Here is a 27,283-nt window from a genome sequence, read left to right on the forward strand (position 1 = left end):
GCATCATGAGGGGTTTGTGTCATTAAACCCTCATTGGGACATGTATGCTTGGTTGTAATTAAGGTGATAAACTCCACCATAATAACAACACAAAACACTCCCAAACCCAATACAGATAGATATAATATAACTAGTCTGTACTGTAAGGCTATGTTCACACAACAATTTTTTTTTAAGCAAAATAACGTTTTTATTTTTAAAATAACCAGTGTTATGTAACAATGACGGCCATCTATAAAGATCACGATCATTATTTATGGCTGCCATTATGAAATAACAGCCGTTATTTTGTCTAAAAAAGATATTGTTAGAACATCGTCTCAATGTGACCTATGCTGGGAGTGCAGTATTTGTTAAAGGGCTACACACTGTGTGATTATAATAGTGCAGGAAACAAGCTACTATTTGGACAAGGCACGGCTCTCACTGTTACTCCCAGTAAGTATTCTACACCTATATATGTAATTTATCATGTTTTGTATGTGGATGTCAGTGTCCATCCATTATATACCTACACAATCTATGGCTATGTTCACTCAACGGGATTTGTATCCGCCCATTATTTGCCATTGACGACCATCTTTAATGATGATGATCTTTATAGGCGTCGGTCATTGATAAATTATTCTACTGTACATCATTTGTCTTTATAATGGAAATAAAGAAGAACGAAGCAGCTTTGTTTAGCTGCTTTGCTCATCTCTAAATGGAAACACTATGCGGATGTGAACAGATCCTAATGTAGTGATAATCATCATGCTCCCTGTCACCACCATATGTATGACTGCTCCCTCCTACAGTCATTGACACATGACCTCATTACTTTTATTGTCACTTGCTACCTATTGGATATACAAAATATTCTTTGTTGCTTTTCTTTTTAGAAGAGGGACAATGAACAATAGCAAGTGAGACCTTGTTCGGTAGTTAGGGCTATATCCCATATATATATATATATATATATATATATATATATATATATATATGTATATATATAGTGCTAGAGAATACAGTGCTCACTACTCTATTTACTAGACTAATGTACCACTAAGGGGATATACCAGTTTTGATAAATGTCTCTACCATAGCATAGGTGTAGAGCAAGATGTCCAACCAACCAGATAGATATGGTGTTCAGTCTGTATGTAATTCTTTACACTATAATGACACCAGAAAACTGTGTTGTGCTATTGGCTAGAGTAGTAAATAACAAGGAGAAATATTAAGATGTTAAGTATTTATGGCCGATATTGATGAAATATTGGGAGTACATGTCACTTTTGGAAGTGCAATATTTGCTAAAGGGCTACACACTGTGTGCTAGTGGAACCTATAAGCTGGTGTTTGGACAAGGCACGGCACTCACTGTCAGTCCCAGTAAGTATTTAGCCTTTTATTATATGTTATTATAACATAATCAGAAAACATTATAGATAGAGATATTTGGCACCCAGGGTACTATGTATCCGCCCAAGCTCAGTTCTTTTATATGGGTTGTTGTGGTTTTTATATGCATAGATAAGCCAGGACTAACTACCCTGAAATGATCTGTACGATATAATGTGAGTCCTGTAAAAATAATTGTAATGATCATAAACATCTTTAAGAGTGTACTGATGGAAAGGAACGTTGGACATGGTATGATAATGTAAGGTCGTATTTACTGACAACATTTTCTCATGGTCATCCATTGACTGACTTACCAAATGCTATCCACCCTCTAAGTGCTGGTAGGCGACCTAGGTGAGTCCTGGTCCTGTTCTCTAGTGAGAGAGCTACTGTATATTCCCATACATGTATGCATTGACCTATTTGTGTTGCACACAAGTCTATACTATGATATGTGTATAAAATGATGTGCCAGACAAGCTTTCCTTATGTGTACCATTACTTCCCAACAATAGCTGCAGTATTAGATAATAAGCTACAAATAACTGTATTTTTTTCTTTTTTAGAAGTTGTGTGAACATAGCCTATATCAGTATATAGGCTATGTTCACACATCTTCCAAAAAAGAAAAAAGGCGTACGCTTTTTCTTTTAAAAAAAGATGTCCATTCACATTATAAGTGAGTGATAAATTGCATTGAAGTCTATGGAATAACAGATGTCTTTTTCACACAATGCATTAAATGACGGGTGTCTTTTAAGGTAAAAGTTTTCAGTGCACTGTGTGAAAAAGACGTCCGTTACTCGGGCACTTAAAATGATGCAATAACGGACGCCTTTTTCATTTTTTGGAGGTTGTGTGAACATAGCCATAGACATAGCAGGCAATGACAAGTCACCAGCAGATCAGCAGTATTTGTTAAAGGGCTATACACTGTGCTACTGGTAGTGGAGGTTACAAACTGGTGTTTGGACAAGGAACTGTTCTCACTATAAATCCTAGTAAGTATTTTATATTTTTCCAGCAGGGGTAAATAATTTATCGGTGTCATAAAATATATTAGATATAGTAAATCCCTTTAAGGCTATGTTCCCATAATGTAAAAATAAGGGAAATAACAGCCATTGTTGCAAAACAGCGGCCATTATTAATGGTCATGATCATTACTAATGGCCGTTGTTTTGGAACAATGGCCGTTATTTCCCTTGTTTTTACATTGTGGGAACATAGCCTTGAAACATACAGATAAACTGGTATGTAACTTAGCACTGTGTATCCTGTATAAAACAAAGTCCTTTCTGCTGTATCTATAGTTGTTCTTTATCATATTTTACATGTATAGATGAGGGAGCCCCATTCACTACCCTGATGTGATCTGTAGATGCAATGCACACGTCTTGTACACAATCAGACAGTGAGTTAGTCAGGCTGTACATACAGTAGGAGGTATATGTAGGGGCCTATATTACTGTGCTGATACTGCGGGCAGGAAGCTGATCTTCGGACAAGGCACACGGTTGTCTGTGAACCCAAGTAAGTTGTAAATACATCATTAACGTCATCATCCTAATAACCTTTAGAAAAATAATATTTATTGGTTTATTTTTACTGCAGTAGAATTTTTCCCCCACATTTTCCACTTTTATGTAGTTTACCTATAATCTATGTACAATTGCAGATTATACAATCTTGTAACATCTCGCACCATATTCAAAATCTCTGTCGGCTGTAAATTAATGGAAACATTTCTGTTTCCACCCAGAGACTAATTCTGAATCAATCTAATACTTCTCACAGCTGAAGGTTTGTTACAATGGTAGAGAATGTATACAATCCTTAGGTACACAAATACACATATAAATTATTCTCTATGCTGTATTGTTAGCAGCAGCATAGATAAAACATATCAATCCAGAGCCCAGGCTGTACAGCACACAGAGCATTGCCTCCACTGGATACAATTATAACCACTTGTCTGCTGAGAACAGAGCCAGGCCTGTACAGAGTCTCACCCCATGGACCCAAAAAGACAAAATCATGAGGAGATTCCATTATACAATTAGTAACCTTTATTTATAACCCCCTTCAAAGCTAAGAAAAGACAACATAAACAAGTTTATTAAAAGTTTTTTTTGTGTGTAAGTTATTAATATTGCTGATATTGATTTCTGACAGATACTGATAGTATATATCAGCATATAATTGTGTGTGTGTGTGGGGGGGGATGTTTTGTGTATTGGTCTGTATGACTGTGCTTATACCGGAGGGAGCAGGAAGCTCATATTTGGAAGAGGAACACAATTATTGATTAAACCCAGTAAGTTCATATATTGTTCGATATATATATACGTTTACATGCTGGCACAGAAAATATGTATACTCCTTCCAACATATATGTACTAGATTTCACATCATTCATATCTATATCAGCTGATTCTGTCAATCTTTCCATTAGGGCAGGCTGTTGAAGTGAATTTTGCAACAAATTCATTATATGGCTTTGTTCCTAATGTATGTTTTAGCTTTAAAATTTTAAATTTTTTATAATGAAAGCCATTAATGATGATTATCATGATTAATAATGTTTGCTTTTATTTAAGGGGAAAAAAAGGCAATTTTTCACAAATGTTTTTGGATTTAGTTTTGAGGCTCATCCTGATGGCAGCACATTTGGTGAAAGCAGTAATTCAATGAACAACATACCTCCTGTTAGACACAGACTCAGTGACTGTAAGTCTAGGTATATAGGGGAGAGATTTATCAAACATGTTGTAAAGTGAAACTGGCTCAGTTGCCCCTAGAAACCAATCAGATTCCACTTTTCATCCCTCACAGACTCTTTGGAAAATGAAAGGTGGACTCTGGTTGCTAGGGGCAACTGAGCTAATTCTACTTTACACCAGTTCGATAAATGCCCCCCATAGTGATAAAAAAAAAATAAATATATATATATATATATATATATATATATATTTGTGCTCCATGTAGCCAGATATTAACTGCAATAACTGCCGTTTATCAAGCATAGAAATCATAGACTGTGGTGGCATGGATAGGATGTCAGTGAGCCGGGTTTGTGTATGGGTCTGTATGACTGTGCTTATACTGGAGGTGCATACAAACTACTATTTGGCAAGGGGACACGTCTACTAGTTCAGCCCAGTAAGTGATATTTTATACTATAATATGGTCTAGGTTATTGATTGTATATACGGCATATGTGGAAGGTGACTAACAGAACTGACTTTTAGGGTACAAACCCACTTGACGTATTTGCTGCGTGAATCAATCTTAAAAATAAGCAGGCAAAACGCAGGTTGGCTTTATACAATTGTTCTGCGTTAAAATACGCAATTGCGTATTTTTGAAGCGTGAAGCTTGTTGTTAGCAAAGCATCAGTTGTTAACAACCTGTGCGAAAAACGCATGTAGCTTCACGCTTCAAAAATACGCAATTGCGTATTTTAACGCAGAACAATTGTATAAAGCCAACCTGCATTTTGCCTGCTTATTTTTAATACGTCAAGTGGGTTTGTACCCTTAGGGTGCCTTTACACACACCGGATCCGTGGTGGATTTCACTCTGCGGATTCGCAGCGAAATCCGCTGCCAGTCCAGTGTCAGTTCATCCCTATGAGAATACATACTGATAGTGGGATTGACATCCCACTGTGTGTATGTAAGTGAACCCCCCGGCGGCCGGAGCATACATCACCTCCTCCCTGCTCTGGCTTGCTTGAGTGGTTCCCGGCGTCTGCTCGTCTTGCTCAGCCAATCAGTGCATTGCAGAAACTGATTGGCTGACCGGGACGTCCTGCCAAGAACCCTCTGCAGTACCACCTGGGATAAACTTCACTGACTGTGTCACAAAACGGCCGGTGTCATACATAGTGTAAACCCAGCCTCAGACTGTGAGTTAGTACTAGGCAGTACATAGGAGGTATATGTAGGGGCCTATATTACTGTGCTGATACCAGCGGCTGGAAGTTAATTTTCGGACAAGGCACACGGTTGTCAGTGAACAAAAGTAAGTTTTAGGGAAATGCCTAATATTATCATACTAATAACCTTTAGAAAAATAATATATATATTAGTTTATTTTCACTGCAGTGGTGTGTAATGGAATATATCTTCTTTTTTCACAATCAAAATCTGTTTGCTGTAAAAATACGCCTGTATTTTTGCTTCAAAATTGCGGATATATTTTGCTTTTATTTTACTGTGTGTGAGCATAGTCTTAGGTAGCATATGATAAGCCACTATACCAGAGGGAGGTTTAGGTAGTGGAGTGTATGACTGTGCTAATACTGATGGCAGCTGGAAGTTATCCTTTGGCAAAGGAACCAAACTAACAGTTTTACCTAGTAAGTAGGAAAGCTTTACTACACGTATATAGAGGTCTGTTGTTAACATATAACCCATATATATAATGTTTGTAAATATATAAGTATAGATGAAAATATATTATTATAGATGGGAATTACTTTGCTAAACGTTCGCTGTCTGTGATAATGTTATTTCACACTTTCAATAAATAAAGGCCGGTGTTGCAAACTGCAACAACGGACGTTATTTATTGAAAAAATACAGTCTTTGAACATGGCCTAATATCAGTGTATGGCTATGTTCACACAACGTCAAAAACAAAGAAATGGCGCCTGTTTTTGCAATTTAAATAAACGTTCATTATTGCCTTGATTTTACTGCAGTTAATGGAAAGATGGACGTCCAATGCACACAATGTAATTGAATGAGAGGCGTAAGGTCCGTGGACGTCAAAATAATGATCATGACAATTATTTTCGGACGTCTTTTGCAAACGGCGGACATTTTTTATTAGTTGTTCACACACAGTTTTTCTTTTGTCACCGTCCTTTCTCCAATTTTACTATTAAATTCAATGGACTTCAATTAAGCTGCACCCAAAGACCGATTAGTAACCAAACTAGAACAATGTACAATCACCAGTCAATGCTTTAAGGGGAAGCCAGACAGCTAAATGACGTCCATTATTTTAGACTCAAATTGACGGACCTTATTTTAAACGGAGCTGAAGAAACATTGTGTAAACGTAGACCATTGCAATGTTTAGTACTATAGAGTACCTAAATTCAATGAAATTCTCCAATTTTCCATCATGTTCCATGTCAACTGTTGGTTTTTATTTTATGTATTTAATGAACAATGTGCCTTCCATTTAAGACAGACACAGGTAAATGGTAATAAAAGAAAAATAGCCATATATACTTGTGCTCCATGTATCCATGCAATGCAATGTCATTCATCAAACATATACATCTCAGACAGTGACGGCATGGATAAGAAGTTCATAAGATAGCAGGGATTGTGTATGGGCCTGTATGACTGTGCTTATGGTGGAAGTGGATACAAACTCATATTTGGCAGAGGGACTCGTCTACTAGTTCAGCCCAGTAAGTGTTATGTTATACTATATCAGGGGTGTCAAACTCAGACCCTCCAGCTGTTTCAGAACTACAATTCCCATCATGCCTGCACAGCCAAAGCTAAAACTTTGGCTGTCCAAGTATGATGGAAATTGTAGTTTTGTAACAGCTGGAGGGCCTGAGTTTGACACGTCTGTACTATATTATGGTCTTGGTTATTTATCATATGGTTTATGTGGAAGGCGACTAACAGAAATGACTAAGTTTTAGACCATGTTCACAAACAGTAAAAATATTCCAAAATACAGACGTAACTTTGAGTGAAAATAAAACAATGTGTGAACAGATTAGTTAAATGGAAAATAATGAGCATGTTCATTATTTGGACATTTAAATTTAATGACGGCCTTTTTTCTATAATGTGTGTTCACTACTGTCCAATTTCCCATTGACTTCAATGGAGCATATTATTATATTTGAATACTGCTGTATTTACCTCAAAATTACAGACGTATTTTACATTTATTTCATGTGTGAACACATGGAACATGTATAGATGTTACTGACCTCACTATAAGAACAGTATAAATACAGTAGTATTGTATAAATTAACAGTCTATAGGAAGGAGAATAATATGCCTCCAATCAGTGTAACACACTGACCAATAGCATAGAGAACAGTCATGGCACCTAAAAGCAGAAATATTCATACAGTAAAATCTGTAATATAACATACTATGTGACCAGTGTAAGACAGTCCATGATAAGCCACTATACCAGAGGGAGGTTTAGGTAGTGGAGTGTATGACTGTGCTAATACTGGTAGCGGCTGGAAGTTATCCTTTGGCAAAGGAACCAAACTAACTGTTTTACCTAGTAAGTAGGAAAGCTTTACAACAAATATATAGAGATCTATTATTAACATGTTTCCTACATATAATATTTGCAAATATATTATTATAGATGGTAATTACTTTACTAAACATATGATAGTCACTACATTTTAGGGCTGGATAGTTTCAGCTGCGTATGATAGATATGAATATTTTTGGAGATATCTTAAAGAAAACCGTTTTAGGCCTTGTTCACATACTGTACGACAGCGGCCGTTGTTTCTGAAATTCACTCCGGCCAGATGAACATTACTTCTTTTGAATTAGAATGCAGTCACATTCCAGTGTGCCCGTGCTCTAAGTAACCATAGCAGACAATGTAAAGTCTGGCCAAAGCCGCACTTATCAATGAATTACGGCCACACAAAATTGACATGTCTGCTTTTCTCATTGACTTCAATTATTATATTGAAAATGTGGCTGTATTTTACCTTTATTTTTGACAGTGTGTGACCATGGCCTAAAGAGGCACATGGTCACTTGAAGTGTCCAAAAACTTCCCCAGTTTGAAATTTTTCGATTACTAATAAAGTAGCTCATTGTATATTCTAATCTGTGGAGATTTGGTTACAGAATGTCCGGTGAATTTCTAGACTACACCAGATTTCCACTAGTCAGAAATGTGATGTATTTTTTTAGATTAAATTAATTTAAATATAAAGGTATTAACTAATGAAATAAAATGTACATAGAAATGTGAGATTACCCCCCCCCATGGCAACAGAGCTATGAACATATTAAAATGTTTAGAGGCTCACAAGGCATATATTGTACAGCAGCATATCACTGTGATAATACTGGTGGTGGATATGGAAAGCTTACATTTGGTTCTGGCACAAAACTGGTGGTGAATCCTGGTAAGTATTGTACAAGTCAACAAAGTAATTTTACAATAGATAGAAAAACATTCAGAATTCAGTTTTCTGGATTGTAAGAAAATGTACCCAACAAAGATAACCAGGTACAGCTAACTGTATTGGCTATGTTCCCATAATGTCTTTTAAGGTTGAAAAACGGCCATTTTTTATAATAACAGCAACAGAATCCTCCACTCCACAACTGGGTCCAACGGGCGCAGGTCCAGGTAAAAAAGCAACCCAAAATAGAGTACAAAAAATGTATTAAAAAACAACACACTTGAGGCACACAGGCACTCAAAAAAGGGATTGGTGCGATCCTGAAACACGTGACGTTTTTTAATACATTTTTTGTACTTTTTTCTGCCTTGCTTTTTACCTGGACCTGCGCCCGTTGGACCCAGTTGTGGAGTGGATGATTCTGTTGCTGTTACTATCCCGTTGTGATTGCCTGGGAGCGGCTGTGGTTCATATGCCTGTTGTGGTCGAGTGTTGTGCCTTGTATTTGCACAACACCATCAGATGAGAATCTCCATTTTCTCTTTTTCCTGATGCCCTTCTGCCTGATTTCTACACTATGGAGCGCTGTTCATTTTGATATTTTTTTATAATGACTACCGTTAATAATTATCATGATCATTCATCGGTTATAATAATAAAATGCTGTTTTTTTCGCCTAAAAAAAACATTGTGGTAACTCAGCATATGACTGTATTCCAAGAAAAGATTTCCCCAAAATACAAAGAAAAGGTTAAGTAGAGTTTTATGACTATAGTACAGTAACAGACTAGTCTTGGTTCGCCCCCCCCCCCTTCCAATATTGTTAACTTTGTCCTAATACACCTCCCCCGTACCTCCCACTAAAGGCTGCGGTGTATTAATATTTACTTTTGGAGGTAATTTATGCAAAGAGAATGACTTCAATTAAAAATAGCAATATAATTAATGTAAGAAATAAGAGACCCCATTGAATATAGAGCTAAGACCATGTTCAAATGTATACAGGATCACAGGCCGCATATTGTATAACAGTATATCACTGTGATACTGGAACATATGGAAAACTTACATTCGGTCCAGGAACAAAACTGGTGGTTAATCCTGGTAAGAATTTTACAATGAACTAAGATAATCTTTGTAACCGACAGAACTCAGAGACATTCATTCATTTTTAGAATTCTTACAAAAAATACAGTTTGATGAATATAGTAAAATAATGAAATACTCCTTACTTATACAACAACTGTAAGTCTATATTCCCACTACGTTCTTTTCTTCTTGGACGGCCATCATTTTACCAGCATAAGATGGCCGTTGTAGGAATATAGCCTAAAAATGATGGTCATTTGGAAAATGCTTTTTTTTCTCCATGTAGTGGAATTTAGCTTCCCTATTAGATACTATATCTAAAAATAATAGGTTAAACAATGTTTGGAAACAAGACAGTATCAAAGACTGGATATTTGTTCATCATCTTTTTAGCTAGCCATTGTTCTAGTTATATAATATACTGCTTAAATGCCCCAAGCTTTAGCCTCATCACCTTTTTTTTTTTTTTAGTTTTCTGTCTGAAGATGGTATTTTCCATTTATGTCTTGTCTATCTATGTACTGAGATCATCACTGATCATTACAATGAAATGTCAGCGCTGTTCCTCAGTAAATCCAAGAGTAGAGTGGGCAGGGGGCTGAGCCCCTTCATTGGTTAGGGTCTTAGTGCCCAAATGCCATTGATATTGACAGTTCTCAATAGGTAGATGTGCTTTTTATTTATTCAACATTCCACAACCCAGTATCCTACTGGGAATTTAGATAAAATATAGTATGCAGTATGTGGATATGTGTATATTAGTATGCAATTTCTAGATATAAGTATATTAATATGCAATATGTAGATACAATATATGTATATTAGTATGCAATATGTAGAAACAATGGGGAGATTTATCAAAAATGGTGTAAAGTGAAACTGGCTCAGTTGCCCCTAGCAACCAATCAGATACCATCTTTCATTTTTCCAAAGAGTCTGCAAGGAATGAAAGGTGGAATCTGATTAGTTGCTAGGGGCAACAGAGCCAGTTTCACTTTACACCATGTCTGATAAATCTTCCCCAATATATGTATATTAGTATGCAATATATAGATACAATATATGTATATTAGAATGCAATAAATAGATACAATATATGTATATTAGTATGCTGTATGTAGATAGAGCAATTGTCTATCTCAGTTACAGACAGGACAGGCAGTTCTATCATGTGATGTGTAGCATGTCATCTGTGACTATACCACAAAGGTATTTGTTAGGATATGATTCAATGTGTGAATTTTGCTGGTAACAAGCTGATATTTGGCAAAGGAACCATGGTGACTGTGATGCCCAGTGAGTATCTGTTCTCATCCACAGTATCATTAACTAAAAATACATAGAATATATGATTTATAGATGATGTGACTGTGTTATAAAATGCTGAGACATTCTCATAATTCCGGATCTGGGAATAATTTTAAGGCCTACACATTGCCATTAGTTGGGACCAATAGTTTTCTCCATCACTTACAATGATATGGCTCCAGATAACGTGGTCCATCCATAAGGGAAAAGTCACAGTCTAATTGCATTAGATACATTACATAGAATGCAGTTATCTCCAGAAATGTTAGTTTTTCCACTTCCATAACAATTCTAGAACAGATTATTCAAATATAGGAAACTTTGAAAATCACATGAAAACCCCAGACTTTACAACACACAGTATTTTTTTTTTTTTAATGTTTCTAACTTTTCATTGTAAGTAGTGCTATCACGTATGTTAGTATGTGTATACAGGTGTCTAGGTTGTTGTAATGGATTGTGTCATGGTGCTAATACCTATGGACAGAAGATGACTTTTGGATCAGGGACCAAGTTAAATGTCAAACCTAGTAAGTTTCTGATGTATATATATGTGTATATATATATATATATATATATATATATATATATATATATATATACCATTGTTATTGTATATTATACCATCATTATATGTAGTTAGTACATAGGACATCTGTGTTGCGGGACAAACTAACTTTTAATACACTAGTAAGTGAATTGAGTCAGAAAATTAACATAATAAAAGGACAGGTAAAATGCACTTAAAGGGGCATTTCAGTCGATAACATGCATTCCCTATCCACAGGGAAGCAGATATGACTATGATTGCAGAGGGTCTGACAGCTGAAACCCTTGAACATCTCGAGAATGGGCTCCCAAGTCTCTTTTCAGAATAAATAGGCAATTGCCACTCCATTCATTGTCTATGGGAGCTACTGGAAATAGCCACTCATACACATATCCCCTATTTTGTGGATTGGTTATAAATAGCTAGAATACCACTTTTAGACTATGTTTCCACTATGGGAATGTGCCATTATTTATTGGGAAAAGGTGGCCATCTATTGATAATGACAGCCACAAATAATGGTCATATCATTATCTGCAGTCGTCATTATGAATAGACGGCAGCTTTTTCCCGATAAATTATGGCACATTCCCAAAGTGGGAACATAGTCAATATACTATATAAAGGGAATCAAGTCTGAGTTCTTGTCATATAATACATAAGTGTAATACTTATAACACAGGAAAATGTATATTTGGCCATGGAACCAATTTGATGGTGAACTAGGTGAGTAGGTGAGTTTCTATGAGTATGCAAGGAGGACCTGTTGTATAAAATGGGTTTTCTATCAAACCATGAGAAAAATATTATAAATATATCCCAATGCTATAAGTATAGGATAGTGTAATGGTTATTATAGAAATAGATGGTCATATTCTGTGCCAAAACTCGACTTACCAGCCCTGGTCAAGTGCATTGGTCAAAAAGAAAGCACTTACATGTTATATACTTATAAGTATTCTTTGTAATTTCTGAAATGACAAAAAGATACACCCTAATAAACACCCTGCAGAACGCAGGGGATAACATGTTATATCCAATATAAGAAAAAAAATGAACTATATATGTGTTAAATAACAGTAGATAAATGGTTATAAAGGACATATAATGCAGTACAACTGAACTGACCAAACTCGCCTATACACACAACAGCTATGATCGATCGAGTCTAAGGTACCTTTTAAGCAAGTACTTGCCAAGATATGTGCACTTAGATAACCTTAGGTCCTATTGAGTTATAGGAAGGGGGCATATCACTGTGTGACTATAATACCAATAGACTAATCTTTGGATTAGGAACCACCCTAACTGTGTTGCCTAGTAAGTATTAACATTATCCAATTGGTTTTTTAGAAAATCGTCCAGTGTCAGTGAAGTTCATCCCGGCTGGTACTGCAGTACCGGCTGGATGAACTTCATTTCTTTAGAATTGGGATGCGGTCGCATTCTGTATGTGCCCGCATTCCAATTACCCATAGCAGACAATGTAAAGTGCGGCTGGAGCCGGACTTTACCTTGTCTGCTCTGTCAGTTTTGTGCAGACACTAATGAAAAGCGGCCGCACAAAACTGACATGTCAGTTTTTTGTGCAACCGCAAGGAATCCGGCAGGAGTGTATACAGAGTGTATACACCCCGTCCATGATTCCATTACAATCAATGCAATGTATTTTTTTATTTAATAGCTGCGGGTGTTAAAACAGCCATTAATTGATAAAATACTTTGTGTGAGCCTCTAAATAGACCCAAATATGCTTTATTGGAAGCCCTTGGATTCAGAGCGATACAATGGTAATTTAATGAAAAAAAATATATAAAAATAAATATATATGTATATGTATATGTATATGAGATCAACCATTTTCTTGTCACAAAGTGGTGGGAAGGATGGTGCAACTCACACTTCTTTATAAGATTGCCTGCGTTTTAGTAGCATATGTTGGATCTGAAGACTGGGCAGATGCTTCACTGGCCTTCAGTGCCTCTATGCTAGGGCAATCTTTAGGCACTATTCACCCACATAATGGTAAATACCCCATACTTATACACATAGAATATGTCCCATACTCTAGTTCTTTCACCTAAGGTTAATGTAATGAGTCTTCTTAGTGTGGGAATACTGATGGCTGGAAGATAACATTTGGATCAGGGACCAAACTCAATGTTATACCCAGTAAGTTATTCCTGTTGATTTGAATGAATACATTTAAAATAAATTAATAAAATAAGTGTTAGCTATCCTATTTACTTACAATGAGTGGCCTAATATAGACTAATATTAGGTCTGTATTATAAAACCGGTTCCAGCCTTATCATGGGTCACCAAAACCACAGTTGGACTTGGGCTTGCTGGTCCCAGTATCCGTTATCTCATTAATAACATAAACCAATAAACATATCGGACCAGTGGGCTTTGTTTGTAATTTCATTAGTTTCGTTCAGAATAAGTAGTTCCCAATAAGTAGATAACTATAGAAGCATTAGATACATGATACATTTAATGATAGCTTTCATAAAGATTCATTGTGTTGGGTTTTTTTTTAATTATTTAAATGTGATAATATATTTAACCCCCCCCCCCCAAAAAAAAAAAACAACCTTTGTGTGTGTGTGTGTGTGTTTGTGCATGTGCATGTATGTTATTGGCCTGCAGTATATCACAGTGTGGTAAGTGTCCCTTAATATATTATATTATTCTCGTGGAGTTATTTGAAATCTTTTTGAATTTGGTTATAACAGATAACCCTTAGATAGCCGTAAATGACCCATTGCACAACATGGCCCAGTGACCAGGGGTTATGTTGACTGATCTAAAGGGAGATGATGTATAGTGTATTCCTATGTTTAGGTTTTTATGCAGTTTTTTTTTTAATCCAAAGCCAGAAATGGATTTAGATGGAAAAAGTATAAGTCTTACCTTATATTTCTAATTTATTTTGAACCCACTCCCCAATTTTTGGGCCGTATTTCAGCCATATTTTTAGTTGTCATTGTAAAACAATAAGACGGTTGTAATTTGCTTAATGCAGCTGCATTTTTGTCTCAAAATGATGGGTGTCCAAAATATGGCCAATGGAAAGTACTTGGGATGATTGATAAGAGTTTATTGGTGATGAAACAAAACCCATCATTCCTTTTTTTTTCTCAAAGTAAAGTAAAGTTTATTAATTGGTATAATATACCAATCCAAAAAATTACCTGAAAACACTCCAATAAAATGTGTTACATAAAGGGCTATTCTAGTACTCAAAAGAAAGTACCTCCATTTTTTTTTCTTTTGTGCATACTGAATACTTGTAAGTGTACACTGATGGGCTAAGTTCACACAACGGGATCTTCTATCCATCATTGCAGACCACCATCAAAAAGATGTCTGTTATTTGCCCATGACGGCTGTCTATAATGATCATGATCTACACAGACGGCTGTCAATGGCAAATATTGGACTCCTTTTTGTCGGACGTCTGCAGGGACAGCTGCAAAATCCTTTCATGTGAACATAGCTCCATAGTGTATGTATATGTGTGTATGTGTTTTATCGCTATGTTGTGTATCACTGTGTGATAACCTAAGAAAGTTTACATTTGGAAAAGGAACTAAGCTAATTGTGAATTTTGGTGAGTATGTGTTATATTGTCATATGATATTTACATATGTTTAGCGTTACTATAAGATATATAATATAGATAATATAGATTTTACTCAAGTGCTGGCCAAACTATGTACATTAGTTTGCTATAGAGGTTAATGAAAAGCAACATATGACTGTGTGATTATGATGCTAGAAAGCTCATCTTTGGATCGGGAACATCTATGACTGTGTTACCTAGTGAGTATTACATTTTCCACAGACGTATTAAGGAAATGTTTATTGAAAGAAATGTTATCTTTTCAACATTACATGTAGCCCCAATATTGGTCACATACGCACAGCCTGCAAATTGGGCTAATACTTGAGCCCCATATGGGTAGACGCTGAGTCAGTAGGATGAATGGAAAGGGTTCAGCCATCTAATAATGTGTCCCGGGGGAATGCTATTGCATTTTGACCTCTGGGACCCTAAATTATCACTAAATTATACTATAGGTGGTGTCATTTCTGTTTAGGTAAATAACATTTTGCTTTGTAGTTCCCTTCACTGTGCAGGGGAAATATAAAAACTAGCAGCAGGTCCAAAAGGTGCCGCGGGTCCAGAAGGAAGGAGAAGTCCTTCCTATATATTTCCTATTTTATTTAAATCCAATTCTGCATTTGGTTCAACAAACTTAATGATAAAACTGCCACAAAATTTTTTCCTAAAGAAAATGTGTGTGACCGCAGTCTTAGGCTATGTTCACACTACGTAAAAGACCTGTCAGTTCACACAATGAAGCGAGCGGCTCCGGCTATGAGAGTTCTAATGTGGGCGCGCGCTGATGCGCACACATCAGAACACTGCGGCCGGAAAGATCATCCGGCTGGTACTTAAGTACCGGCCGGGATGATCTTTGCAGAGAACAGCCGTTCCGTGACCCGGCCCGCTTACGGAACGGCCGGTCTCTGACGCCGTGTGAACATAGCCTAAGGCTATACGTCCACTTCAGGAACATATCGGGTAAAGGCGGCCATCTTGTTAAATAGACAGCCGCCAATAATGATCATGATCATTATTACCACCCATCTATGTGGGAAGTGGGAACATGGCCTTATTGTGATAATCTGTCAGTGTATATGTAACTGGGGGGAAAATTAACAAGCTCATATTTGGTACAGGAATACAATTGTGACACCAAGTCTAATGTAAATTCTACTCAAGTACTGGCCAAACCATCTCCACAATCAAGCCCATAGTGCTTTAGGGTTTAGTGTAAGAGAGCTTAGCACTGTGTGAATATACTGGTAGAAAGCTCATATTTGGATCTGGAACATCTCTAATTGTGTTGCCCAGTGAGTATTACAGTACATGACCTATTATTAATAGCTGAATTAAATCTTAATTCAATTACTATATATATATATATATATATATATATATATATATATATATATATATATATAATATTAAATAGACGACTGCAAATAATGATCATTATTAGCGGCCGTCTATTTGTAACCTAGAACCCCTCAAGTTTTCCATGCATCTTCCATGTAGTATACCCTAATGTTTATTTAATAGATAAAATTACATTTTCAGGCTATGTTCCCACTTCATCATTATTCACGACCGTGATTATGACGAGACCGACCCCTTTCCCTGCTATGTTCCCAAAAAGGGAACATAGCCGTAGTTATAATTCTAGATAACACTTAGTTTGAGGCTGGGATCACATACATGGTCGGTGCAGTTTACACACCTTTTCCTTCAATTTAGAAAGACTTCTTTATTTGTCTAAAAAAAAAAAAAACTGCACCAATAACTGCCTGTGTCCATGTGCCCTACGTGAGGTATTTTTGCAATGGTGTAAACTGCTGTGCTAATCTAGGCGCAGGTAACAAGCTGATATTTGGGACTGGAACACGACTACTTGTCAAACCAAGTAAGCTGGATTCTTCAGGAAAGTGTCTTTACATAAGAAATTTCTCACTAATTATTATTTTTTTCTTAAATAAGGGTCAGAAGGCAACTTTTTGTAGAATATATTCTGTGTATTGGTAATATACTGTATAGCCATATATTATTACCATAGCACAAAAATGCATATTAGAATTAGTGTGAGTATATCCCCTTACATATGGATGAAGCAGATTCAATAGTTATTCCCACCTCATGAAGATATACTCTATCCAAAGGATGAGGGATAACTAGCAGATAGGTGGGGGTCCCAGCAGTTGGAGCCTCACTGATCAGCCTTATATCGCCTACCCCCTATCTAAATGAGGTGGGGATGCCCCTTTAATGGAAATTATTCTCTACACTTTTTCTTCTATAATTCTCATTTCCCTCAAACCTCACGAGTATGTGCATTTCAGCCTATAATACAAAGTATAGTAAAGATGCTGATCCTCACATCATATTGTGGCCTGCATATTTTTACATGAGGTTCCATATATTATTTCCCTAGAAGAACCTAAAATATAAATTACTAGGGAAGAACTTTGTCTGTTATTCGGCATCTGTTGAAATTTTTGTTGACATTTCTATATACCACCATATTTTAGCGCTATACTTGTCCCAATGACAAGCATGTACTTACAGTATACACAGTATGTGGCCAGTATGAGGCCAGTGGAAGCGTGTATACGCGAAACAGCCGTAGCCTCAATGGAACACACTCTGCATATGTCTGTGAACCTATATTGGTGTACTTGATTGGTGAGTGGCCGCCTCTTCGTTATTATCCTTTGCTACCTGTGATGAATCTTCTATCAGGCTGAGCACCACCGGGAGTGCGATTATTTACGGCACATCCTCAACATTGCCTATATGATGCACCAGTGACTGATTCACAATTAACGCAGAGAGGCAGTGCTTAGCTGCTGTATTGCTCTTTTTTACAATTATTTTTTTTTCCTGCATAGAGCCAAAACACCAACACAATCTCAAAACTATAAAATATATACAAATAACCTATAGGAATAGAATCTGTTTATTTTATTCTTTATAATATGATCTTAAAGGGGTATTCCCATCTTAGCGTGTTATTCCTTATCCGTAGCTGATCGCTGTCAGTAATCAATGAATAATCATAAAAATAGTCAGCAAACAATCCTAAGTATTAATATGAAGGCATTGTAAGCCAGCCATGACTATGCAGCTACGTAAAGCATTCTTGCTGTACTGTGCGTCACTGTGCTAATGCCAATGACAAACTTACATTTGGAAAAGGAACTAGACTTTCTGTAAGGCCGGGTGAGTTGGCTTCTAATGTTTTCCAATGATCTCTTAAATGTTTGCATATTTTAAGGATATCACAGAATATTAGTAGTAGGCTATGTTCCTACAATGTCTTTTTTTTGTCCGAATAAGGCCAAATAACAGCCAGTACATCACAATTATGGACGTTATTATAAAATAACAGCTGTCCCTTGGTCTCAAGTGGCCAAAAAAAAAACTATTGTGGGAACATAGCCTTATGAATTAAGATCCATAGTGATTTAGAATCTGAAAAAGTCATATGCAGGCTATGTTTACACACCGCCAAAATGAATATGAATGATGGCCATTGTTTTTAAATAATGGTCATCCAATAAAAATGGCTGTAGTTTTGTCTTAGAGGCTATGTTTACACATAGTATTTACGTCAGTTTTTTAGTTAGTATTTTTCAACCAAAACCAGGAGTTGAACTGACAAGGCAAAATTATAATGGAAAGATTTGCCCAGTTTCTGTGCTTTCAACCAACGCCTGGTTTTGGTTGAAAAAAGATTGACCAAAAGACTGACAGAAATACTATGGGGGAGATTTATCAAACTGGTGTAAAGTAAAATTGCCCCTAGCAACCAATCAGATTCCACTGTTCATTTTTCAAAGAATCTGTGAGGAATGAAAGGTGGAATCTGATTGGTTGCTAGGGGTAACAAAGACAATTTTACTTTACACCAGTTTGAGAAATCTCCCTCTATGTGTGAGCATAACCTATGACAAAAAAAGAAAATTACCATAACACCAATTTTGGAATTACAGTGTTTTTTTTTTTAGACTTTAATTAATATTAGACCAAAAAAAAAAAATCTATTTTTTTTATACCTAGTTTTTGTTAAAATTCACTTTACAGTTTGTGACTAGCCTTACACTATGTAAAACTGACGTCCATCCTTCATAATAATGGCCGTCATTATGCCAATAACATCCGTTATTTCCACAATGGCGGCCGTTGTTATGAAAGAAGTCCCTCATTTTTAAATAGTGTGAACCTAGCCTGTGAACTGAGCCTTAAGCAATGAAAGGAGATATGTATTATAACGGTGGATACTGTCTGCCATGACCTGACTTCCACTCAGACATGTTTTATTGCACATGCGTATATCACTGTGTATACTGGTGTCGGATATGGAAAATTTATTTTTGGATCTGGTACAAAACTTACGGTTAACATTGGTGAGTGCTTTAGATTAAGAAGGATGATACATTAAGCAGGTAATATTCAAACAGGGCTGGGGAACTATTTTAGGCATAAAAACTTAGTGCTTTTTGTCTACACAATAAGGTTATGAAGCCACTAAGTAAAATGGTCGTCTTGCCAGACAACATTTTAGCCATAAAAGACAGCTGTCTATTGTTACTGATGGCCGCAAATAATGATCATGATTCTGGGAACATAGCCTAACGGTGTTTGTTGATACTGATTGACATGGTGATGCACTTATTTATTGAATGGCTCTATTCCCGTAATATATTTTTTGTCTTTTGAGTCCAAATAATAGACATTTTTCATAATAACAGTCGTCATTTGTGCAATAACGGACGTTATTTAAACTCAAACGGCCAAAAAAGATGTAGTGGGAACATAGCCAAAAGGTTCAAATTTTTCCGTCATTGTTTGACTCTTGGTCAAAAAAATGTGTGGCCATAGCCTAAACCCTTAAAACTTATTCTTCAGCTATTTTCAAATGTATTAGAGCAATACAAACAAATACTAAGGTGTCCAAAGCCTAAATGCTTCACTACAGTAAATGTAGATATTATTAGAACATTATAATCAAATGAATCTATTAGGCCATGTTCACATGGCATAAGAGACTGGCTGGTCTCTTAAAAGATCATCCTGGCCGGTTCAGCAATACCGGCCGGATGATCTTTCGGCCCGCAGAGTTCGGCCCGCAGGAGCCGCTCGCTTCATAGTGTGAACTGACTGAGCTTTCTGTGGCCGCTGCGGCGCCGCTAGGGGTCCCGGCCAGAGCGTATACTATGTGTATACGCTCCAGCCAGGACCCCATAGACAGCAAGCCAATGTATTTTTTCGGATTAACTACGGCAGTTGTTGCAATCAGAAACACTGGCCGTAGAAATACGAAAAAATATGTTGTGTGAACATAGCCTTAAAAAGCAAAAGTGTAAATAGTAAACACTACTAATAATCAAATAAATACATATTACCATCTGAAGTCCTGTGTCTCTGTACATATATCTGCGTGTTCTTGCCAAGCCATCAAACACAGTGCAGATACTAATTATGCTAAACTGATATTTGCCCCAGGAACACAACTCCTGGTGCTGTCCGGTGAGTTTGTCATAACATTATTAACAACTATTTTTTATAGATTTTTCCTTTGATATAAACTTTCTTACAATCATTTCAGAAAGTTTTTTTTCCGTTTACCTTTAAAAAAAAATTCTATTCTTCGACCACAAATTTTAAAAATGATTTCAATTGTATACCATAGAAATGCATTAGTTTTTGCTATGAACTTTTATAATGTGTGAATTATGGTGGTGGATTTAACAAACTGATATTTGGATCGGGAACACTAATCCGAGTGTGTCCGAGTAGGTATTGTTATCCTATAATATCTATTACTAGATACTTACTAGATTGATGATTGTAGTTCTTCTTGTATAATGATGTATATTAGAATATTTTGGATACACAATATTAAATAACTTCCATTTTTTTCCTTACAGAAAACCAAGACAAAAAGCCTTCTGTATATCAGCTGAAGACTGACAAGCCAGAAGAGGGTCTCCCGAGCACAGTATGTCTGCTCACTGATTTCCCATCACCAAATAAATCCCTGGCGGTAGATGACCTGAAGATAAGTCTGGATAAATATGCTGCACTGGATAATTCCACCACTGATGTATGGAGATACAGCGCGGTCTTATGGGATAAGGATGCTCCCTCCAAGAACCTTTCCTGTAACGTGAACTATGATGAAAAAGCTGTCGCCCAACATAATATAATAGGTAAATTACATATGTTTATACTGTGCAATAAGTATAAAGCTATAGATATCTATGTATTATCTATCTCCTATCGATCTGTCTCCTATCTATCTATCTATCTATCTATCTCCCTATCTATCTCCTATCGATCTGTCTCCTATCTATCTATCTATCTATCTATCTATCTATCTATCTATCTATCTATCTATCTATCTATCTATCTCCTATCTATCTGTCTTCTATCTATCTATCTATCTATCTATCTATCTCCTATCTATCTATCTATCTATCTATCTATCTGTCTTCTATCTATCTATCGATCTCCTATCTATCTATCTATCTATCTATCTATCTATCTGTCTTCTATCTATCTATCTATCTATCTATCTATCTATCTATCTATCTATCTAACTCCTATCTATCTATCTCCTATCTATCTATCTATCTATCTATCTATCTATCTATCTATCTATCTATCTCCTATCTATCTGTCTTCTATCTATCTGTCTTCTATCTATCTATCTATCTATCTATCTCCTATCTATCTATCTCCTATCTATCTATCTATCTATCTATCTATCTATCTATCTATCTATCTATCTACCCTTATAGACTGTGTTATATATATTAAGCAATGACTGAATAACAACTAACTACAGTAAATAAAGTTACTCCTTTATTTTTCAGATGAAACAACTCAGACCTGTACATCTCTTACAGTCAATGAACATTTCCACACAAGTAAGTCACCTTCAGAAGGCGTATAATCAGATTACACAGTAACCATAGGAGTTTATAATGGGTAGAGGAATAGATATTAAAACTAATAGAGGGACAGCACTTTTGGGGGTATTAAGGTTTATTCATTGTATAGTGAAATGTTGTACAATCTCTGTCATCTATCATTTAGTAGGAACCTATATCAGTCACATCTGTCCTGCTCATGTGATAGGCATACAGGTGTCTGTCTTATTGCAGGACATGAATCTAATACCTGTACTGTGACCATTACATGGACAGATTGTTCTCCACTGCATCTAAAGGCTTTGTTCACACAACGTCCAAAAAAGGAAAAAGACGTCCATTATTGCATCATTTTAAGTTACTTGACTAAAATGCATTGAAGTCTATCGAATAATGGACATCTTTTTCACACATTGTACTGAATGACGGACGTCTTTTGAGGCGGACGCATTTAATACAATGTGTGAAAAAGACGTCCTTTATTCAGTAGACTTCAATGCATTTTAGTCGAGCCAATTAAAATGATGCAATAACGGACCTCTTTTTAAACAAAAAAAGCAGACCCAAAAAAGGCTTTGTTCACACAACGTCCAAAAAAGTAAAAAATCTTTTTGGGACGTTGTGTGAACATAGCCAATCCCTGAAGGTTCCCATTGAATGACAGCAAGCGGAGATCTTAAAAAAATATGATTAAAAAAAACGTTCTTAGGAAATTGTGTAACTTGACACAAATTTGCAGAAACAACAGTACCACTGTGATGCACCCTACGTTATACTATGTAACGCTGTACATATGAAAAGTAGAAGGTTGTATTTTATTAGAAATTGGCAGATATGAATTCTTAGGAACATGCATTAGCCCCTTTCATAGTTGTTTGCCAACTAGAACAGCGTAACACACTGCACTGTTATATCTAGTAATAAAACCTAATAGTAAATCATTGGATGCATCAGGCTCTGTTCCAATGGAAGACATGCCACCTTTATGAACAGGATCTTATATACAGGTAGAATGCAGAATAGCTCAAGGTATAGCTGGAGGTCTAGAACTTTCTTCACTTGATACTTGCCCAGAGGTGTTGTAGTGACATTCCTTTATTAATAACTGTGTATGTTACTTTTACAGACCCCGGCATGAACACATTGTCAGTTTCAGTTCTTGGACTAAGGATGTTTACTGCCAAAGCTATTATCTTCAATCTAATAATAACCTGGCGTCTTTGGTCATCATAAGGTGAGTGGCTTCACATCTTCATCCTTCTTTTCTCTTCTTCCAAGTAAAAAGCAAAAAATCTTTTCTCAGAGACCTATGAGTAGCCATTACAGCTAAACTATCAAATGTATAAGATGTATGTGATCGGTAGCCTATTGTCAGGACTGCTTGAACCCCATGGTACACATGAATGCTGGGATCTACTCTCAAATAGCAAAACATGCAACTCTGCGGAATATAGTAACACAATTTACACAATAGATTATGATAAAGTAATTCTTGCATGTATGTATTATATTTTGTAACAGTGCAATATACTGTATTAGGCTATGTTCTCACAACGTTTTTTTAGCTCCGTTTAAAATGACGTCCGTTATTTTAGACTCAAAATGATGGACGTCATTTGGCAGCTTGGCCTCCCCTTGCAATGATGGCTGTTGGTACATTATTCTAGTCTGGGATTACTAATTACCCTTTGGATCCAGCTTAATTGAAAAGTCCATTGAATTTAATAGTAAAAACGGACAAAGAACGGTGAAAAAAGAAAAACTGTGTGTGCACAACCAATAAAAAACGTCTGCTGTTTGCAAAAGACATCTGAAAATATTGATCATGATCATTATTTTGCCGTCCGCGGTAAAAACGTCTATTATTCAATGCATTGTGTGCATTGGACATCCGTCTTCCCATTGACCTCTATTTTTGACGTTGTGTGAACATAGCCATACATTGTCAGGGGTCTAGACACGACGAAACCCCCCCCCCACAAAAAAAAACATCATGTGAACATGGCCTTAAGGGTACAAACCCACTTGACGTATTTGCTGCGTGAATCAGTCTTAAAAATAAGCAGGTAAAACGCAGGTTGGCTTTATACAATTGTTCTGCGTTAAAATACGCAATTGCGTATTTTTGAAGTGTGAAGCTACATGCGTTTTTCGCACAGGTTGTTAACAACTGATGCTTTGCTAACAACAAGCTTCACGCTTCAAAAATACGCAATTGCGTATTTTAACGCAGAACAATTGTATAAAGCCAACCTGCGTTTTGTCTGCTTATTTTTAAGACTGATAAACGCAGCAAATACGTCAAGTGGGTTTGTACCCTTACAGTGAAAGATGACACTGAAACAATGGATGAGACAATAGCAGTGGAATAACCTCATACAAAGTATGCCCAGTAACATTCCCATTCATGTCAATGGGACAGCTTTTGTCTATTATTGCCTATGGTCAGGAGGCTTGCTGTAAAGCACATCTGTAAGTGCTGTTAAATAGCTGCCACCATATTAATGTTTAAGAAATAAAATAAACAATTACAATCAGAAAATAGAACTTAGTTAAACATCTAGGTGTTATATTCCCTTTAAATTGTGCAGAGACTTGCAACATGTGTAAAGATCAACAGTGTGGGATGTTCAATGTTTCCAATGTTTATAGCTACACTAAGGAGGAGATTTATCAAACATATTGTAAAGTGAAACTGGCTCAGTTGCCCCTAGCAACCAATCAGATTCCACCTTTCATTTTCCATAAAATCCGTGGGGAATGAAAAGTGGAATCTGATTGGTTGCTAGGGGCAACTGAGCCAGTTCTACTTTACACCATGTTTGATAAATCTCCCCCTCAGACATACGGCACATGGTAAATAGCACACAACTCATCATCTTTTATTCTCTATTCACAGACGTTCACCACCTGAGCTCCGATCAGTATCACCTACAAGATGATCATCAGTCATTTTCATCAGTTCTGTCGTACAAAAAGAAATCTTGTTATTCTGAAGCTGTATATATGTACTTATAGAGGGCCATGAAAGTGCAAATCAATCACTGTTACAGGAAAAAAAATTACTATTACCCAATATATATCCAGTATACACGGTTGTTATTCACATATGCACTGTTACTTGTACTTAGTATATTCTACTCTTCCTATGAATGTTATGTCTATACTGTATACTTGTATTATAAATGTCTTTTCTATACAATGTAAACTATATTACAAACATTTTATTAAAGCATTTATTGAAAAGAAAAAAAAAGTGTAATCAATGCTTCATATACCTAAAATATTCTGATATTATTTTCCCTATGGTAAAGAAACTATCTCTATTTCTCTAGTGAGGGTTATACTGTAGAATGGCTCATGTCTCATTACAATAAGACCTAATGGTTCATACTACTAAGATCTGTGGGGTCCCAGCGGTGAAGACAGGTTATGTCAATCAGTTTATTGTAAACTATCAAGTTGATCTTGCGTAGTGAGGTACTGTGTGGACTCACCAGATCCTATGTTTTGGAGGGACATACAACCAAACATGGCCTCAAAACCTTGATTGTTACAAAGGACATAAAGCAACACAATAAGCTTGGTAATACAAATACTTGAACTTTGCAGAACTTAAAGGGGTATTCTCATTTATTAAGGTTATCCCCTATCCATAGGATAAAGAATAACATGCAGATCAGTGATCCCCAGAATGTGGTAACATTACCCCGAATAAACAGAGAGGGCCAAACATATGCAGCCACTGCTCCATTCATTCTCCATTTGCAATGTTTGGTAATATTCAGAAAACCCACAGAGAATGAATGCGTTGTTCATTCAAGAGTCTAATGTTGCAGCGTCCCCTTGGACCCTCACCAATCCATAATAACCCATCACCCATGGATATGAGATAACCTGAAAAGAAAGTTCCCCTTTAACACTTTTAAGAACAAAAAAGGTCAGCATGAGCAGCTATACTTCCAATGAAAAGCTCCCATCATATAAAAATGCATCTCATACATAGGACACAGCAGAAATCTGACACGTTGATGCTATTCGCTATTTTTTTTTTGTTCTGTTTTTTTAGGGCAGAGGGACCGTTTAATAATCACAAGTCTTGTTCTTATCCAGGAGGAGCTGAGCAGATTAATGTATAGCTTTGAGGGCAAAAGATTTAGTGGAGCTTGGAATGTACTGATTGACGTCTCCATTCTTAGCTTAGGAGTCCAGTAGGCGGTCCTTATCAGTCACTGTACGTACACTTATACAGGGAAGGCTTGCCATCAATGAAGGGGTTATCAGATGAAAAATATTGGCCCTAATTTACCTTTCTGGTTTTGTCCATAGCAGCCAGTCCCAGCTATTGTGTGTATTACAACAGTATGAATACAAATAAATATTTCATCCATAGAAATTGCACTTTTTATTCCCTGTCCAACAGTAAGGTTGTATGGTTACTCATCTGGGTGGATTCTTCTCTCAGTAAAGTGTGATTTTATTTCCCAGCTCCAGTCCCACTGAACACCTACTGCACGTTACAACTGGAAACAATAGGCTCCAGACTCAGTGTGGTGGAAGTCAATAGGAGCTAAGGCTTCTGTACCCTAATGGTGAGGTTTCCATCCCTGTTCTCAGTGTAGTACAGGTGCTGTACAGCTGACTGGTGGGGATGGGATGCCCACTGCCCAACTATTCATACTCTATCCTGTGAATAGGCTATCAATAGTTTTTTTTCTGAAATGTTAGCTTCTGACCAGTACACTGATATCCTATAGTTATCACCAGTGTGTGAAGTTACATAACTTCCTACTTGGATTACACTTTTCCTTTGCCAGGTCCACCCAGTTCTAGGACCATCAGCAACACCAGGATTTATTAGGTCAAAAGTGAGATTAGTGCTGCATACAATTACAGGATAGGGGATAGTAAGCAGATTGGTGGGGGTCCTACTGCTGGGACTCCCACCAATGCCAAGAATATACTTGTCCAAAATGGAGTACACCAAGTGTGCACAACCAGGGATCCATTTATTGTCTAGGGGGCCAATCTAAATTTCAGACCGCTGAACTTGGAAAGGTCCAGCAGCGCCATAGAGAAGCAATGGATTATGTCCCCATTCTTGGGATCAGTGGGGGTTCCAGCAGTCAGGCATAAGAGAATGGGAACACCCTATGGCTGTGTTCCTACTACAGCATCATAGTAGGAAAAGGCTGTTAAAATTGATGATATTTATTATCAGCCAACATTATCAATAGACGACCACCTT

General features: G+C 36.6%; 1 protein-coding gene across 1 annotated transcript in view; it reads left to right on the top strand.

Annotated features, from left to right (window-relative positions):
* Window positions 1-25,238, top strand: part of LOC138787070 (T cell receptor alpha chain MC.7.G5-like) — a 220,198-nt gene extending 194,960 nt beyond the window's left edge. Inside the window, exons 5-8 of the mRNA XM_069964193.1 lie at window positions 21,031-21,312; window positions 21,979-22,032; window positions 23,162-23,269; window positions 24,935-25,238. Coding sequence (XP_069820294.1) covers window positions 21,031-21,312; window positions 21,979-22,032; window positions 23,162-23,268 — 443 coding nt within the window. The 3' untranslated portion in view covers window position 23,269; window positions 24,935-25,238. The remainder of the gene's footprint in view (window positions 1-21,030; window positions 21,313-21,978; window positions 22,033-23,161; window positions 23,270-24,934) is intronic.
* Window positions 25,239-27,283: the final 2,045 nt, after the last annotated feature.

This window comes from Dendropsophus ebraccatus, chromosome 3 (genome assembly GCF_027789765.1).
Source record: "Dendropsophus ebraccatus isolate aDenEbr1 chromosome 3, aDenEbr1.pat, whole genome shotgun sequence".
NCBI lineage: Eukaryota > Metazoa > Chordata > Amphibia > Anura > Hylidae > Dendropsophus > Dendropsophus ebraccatus.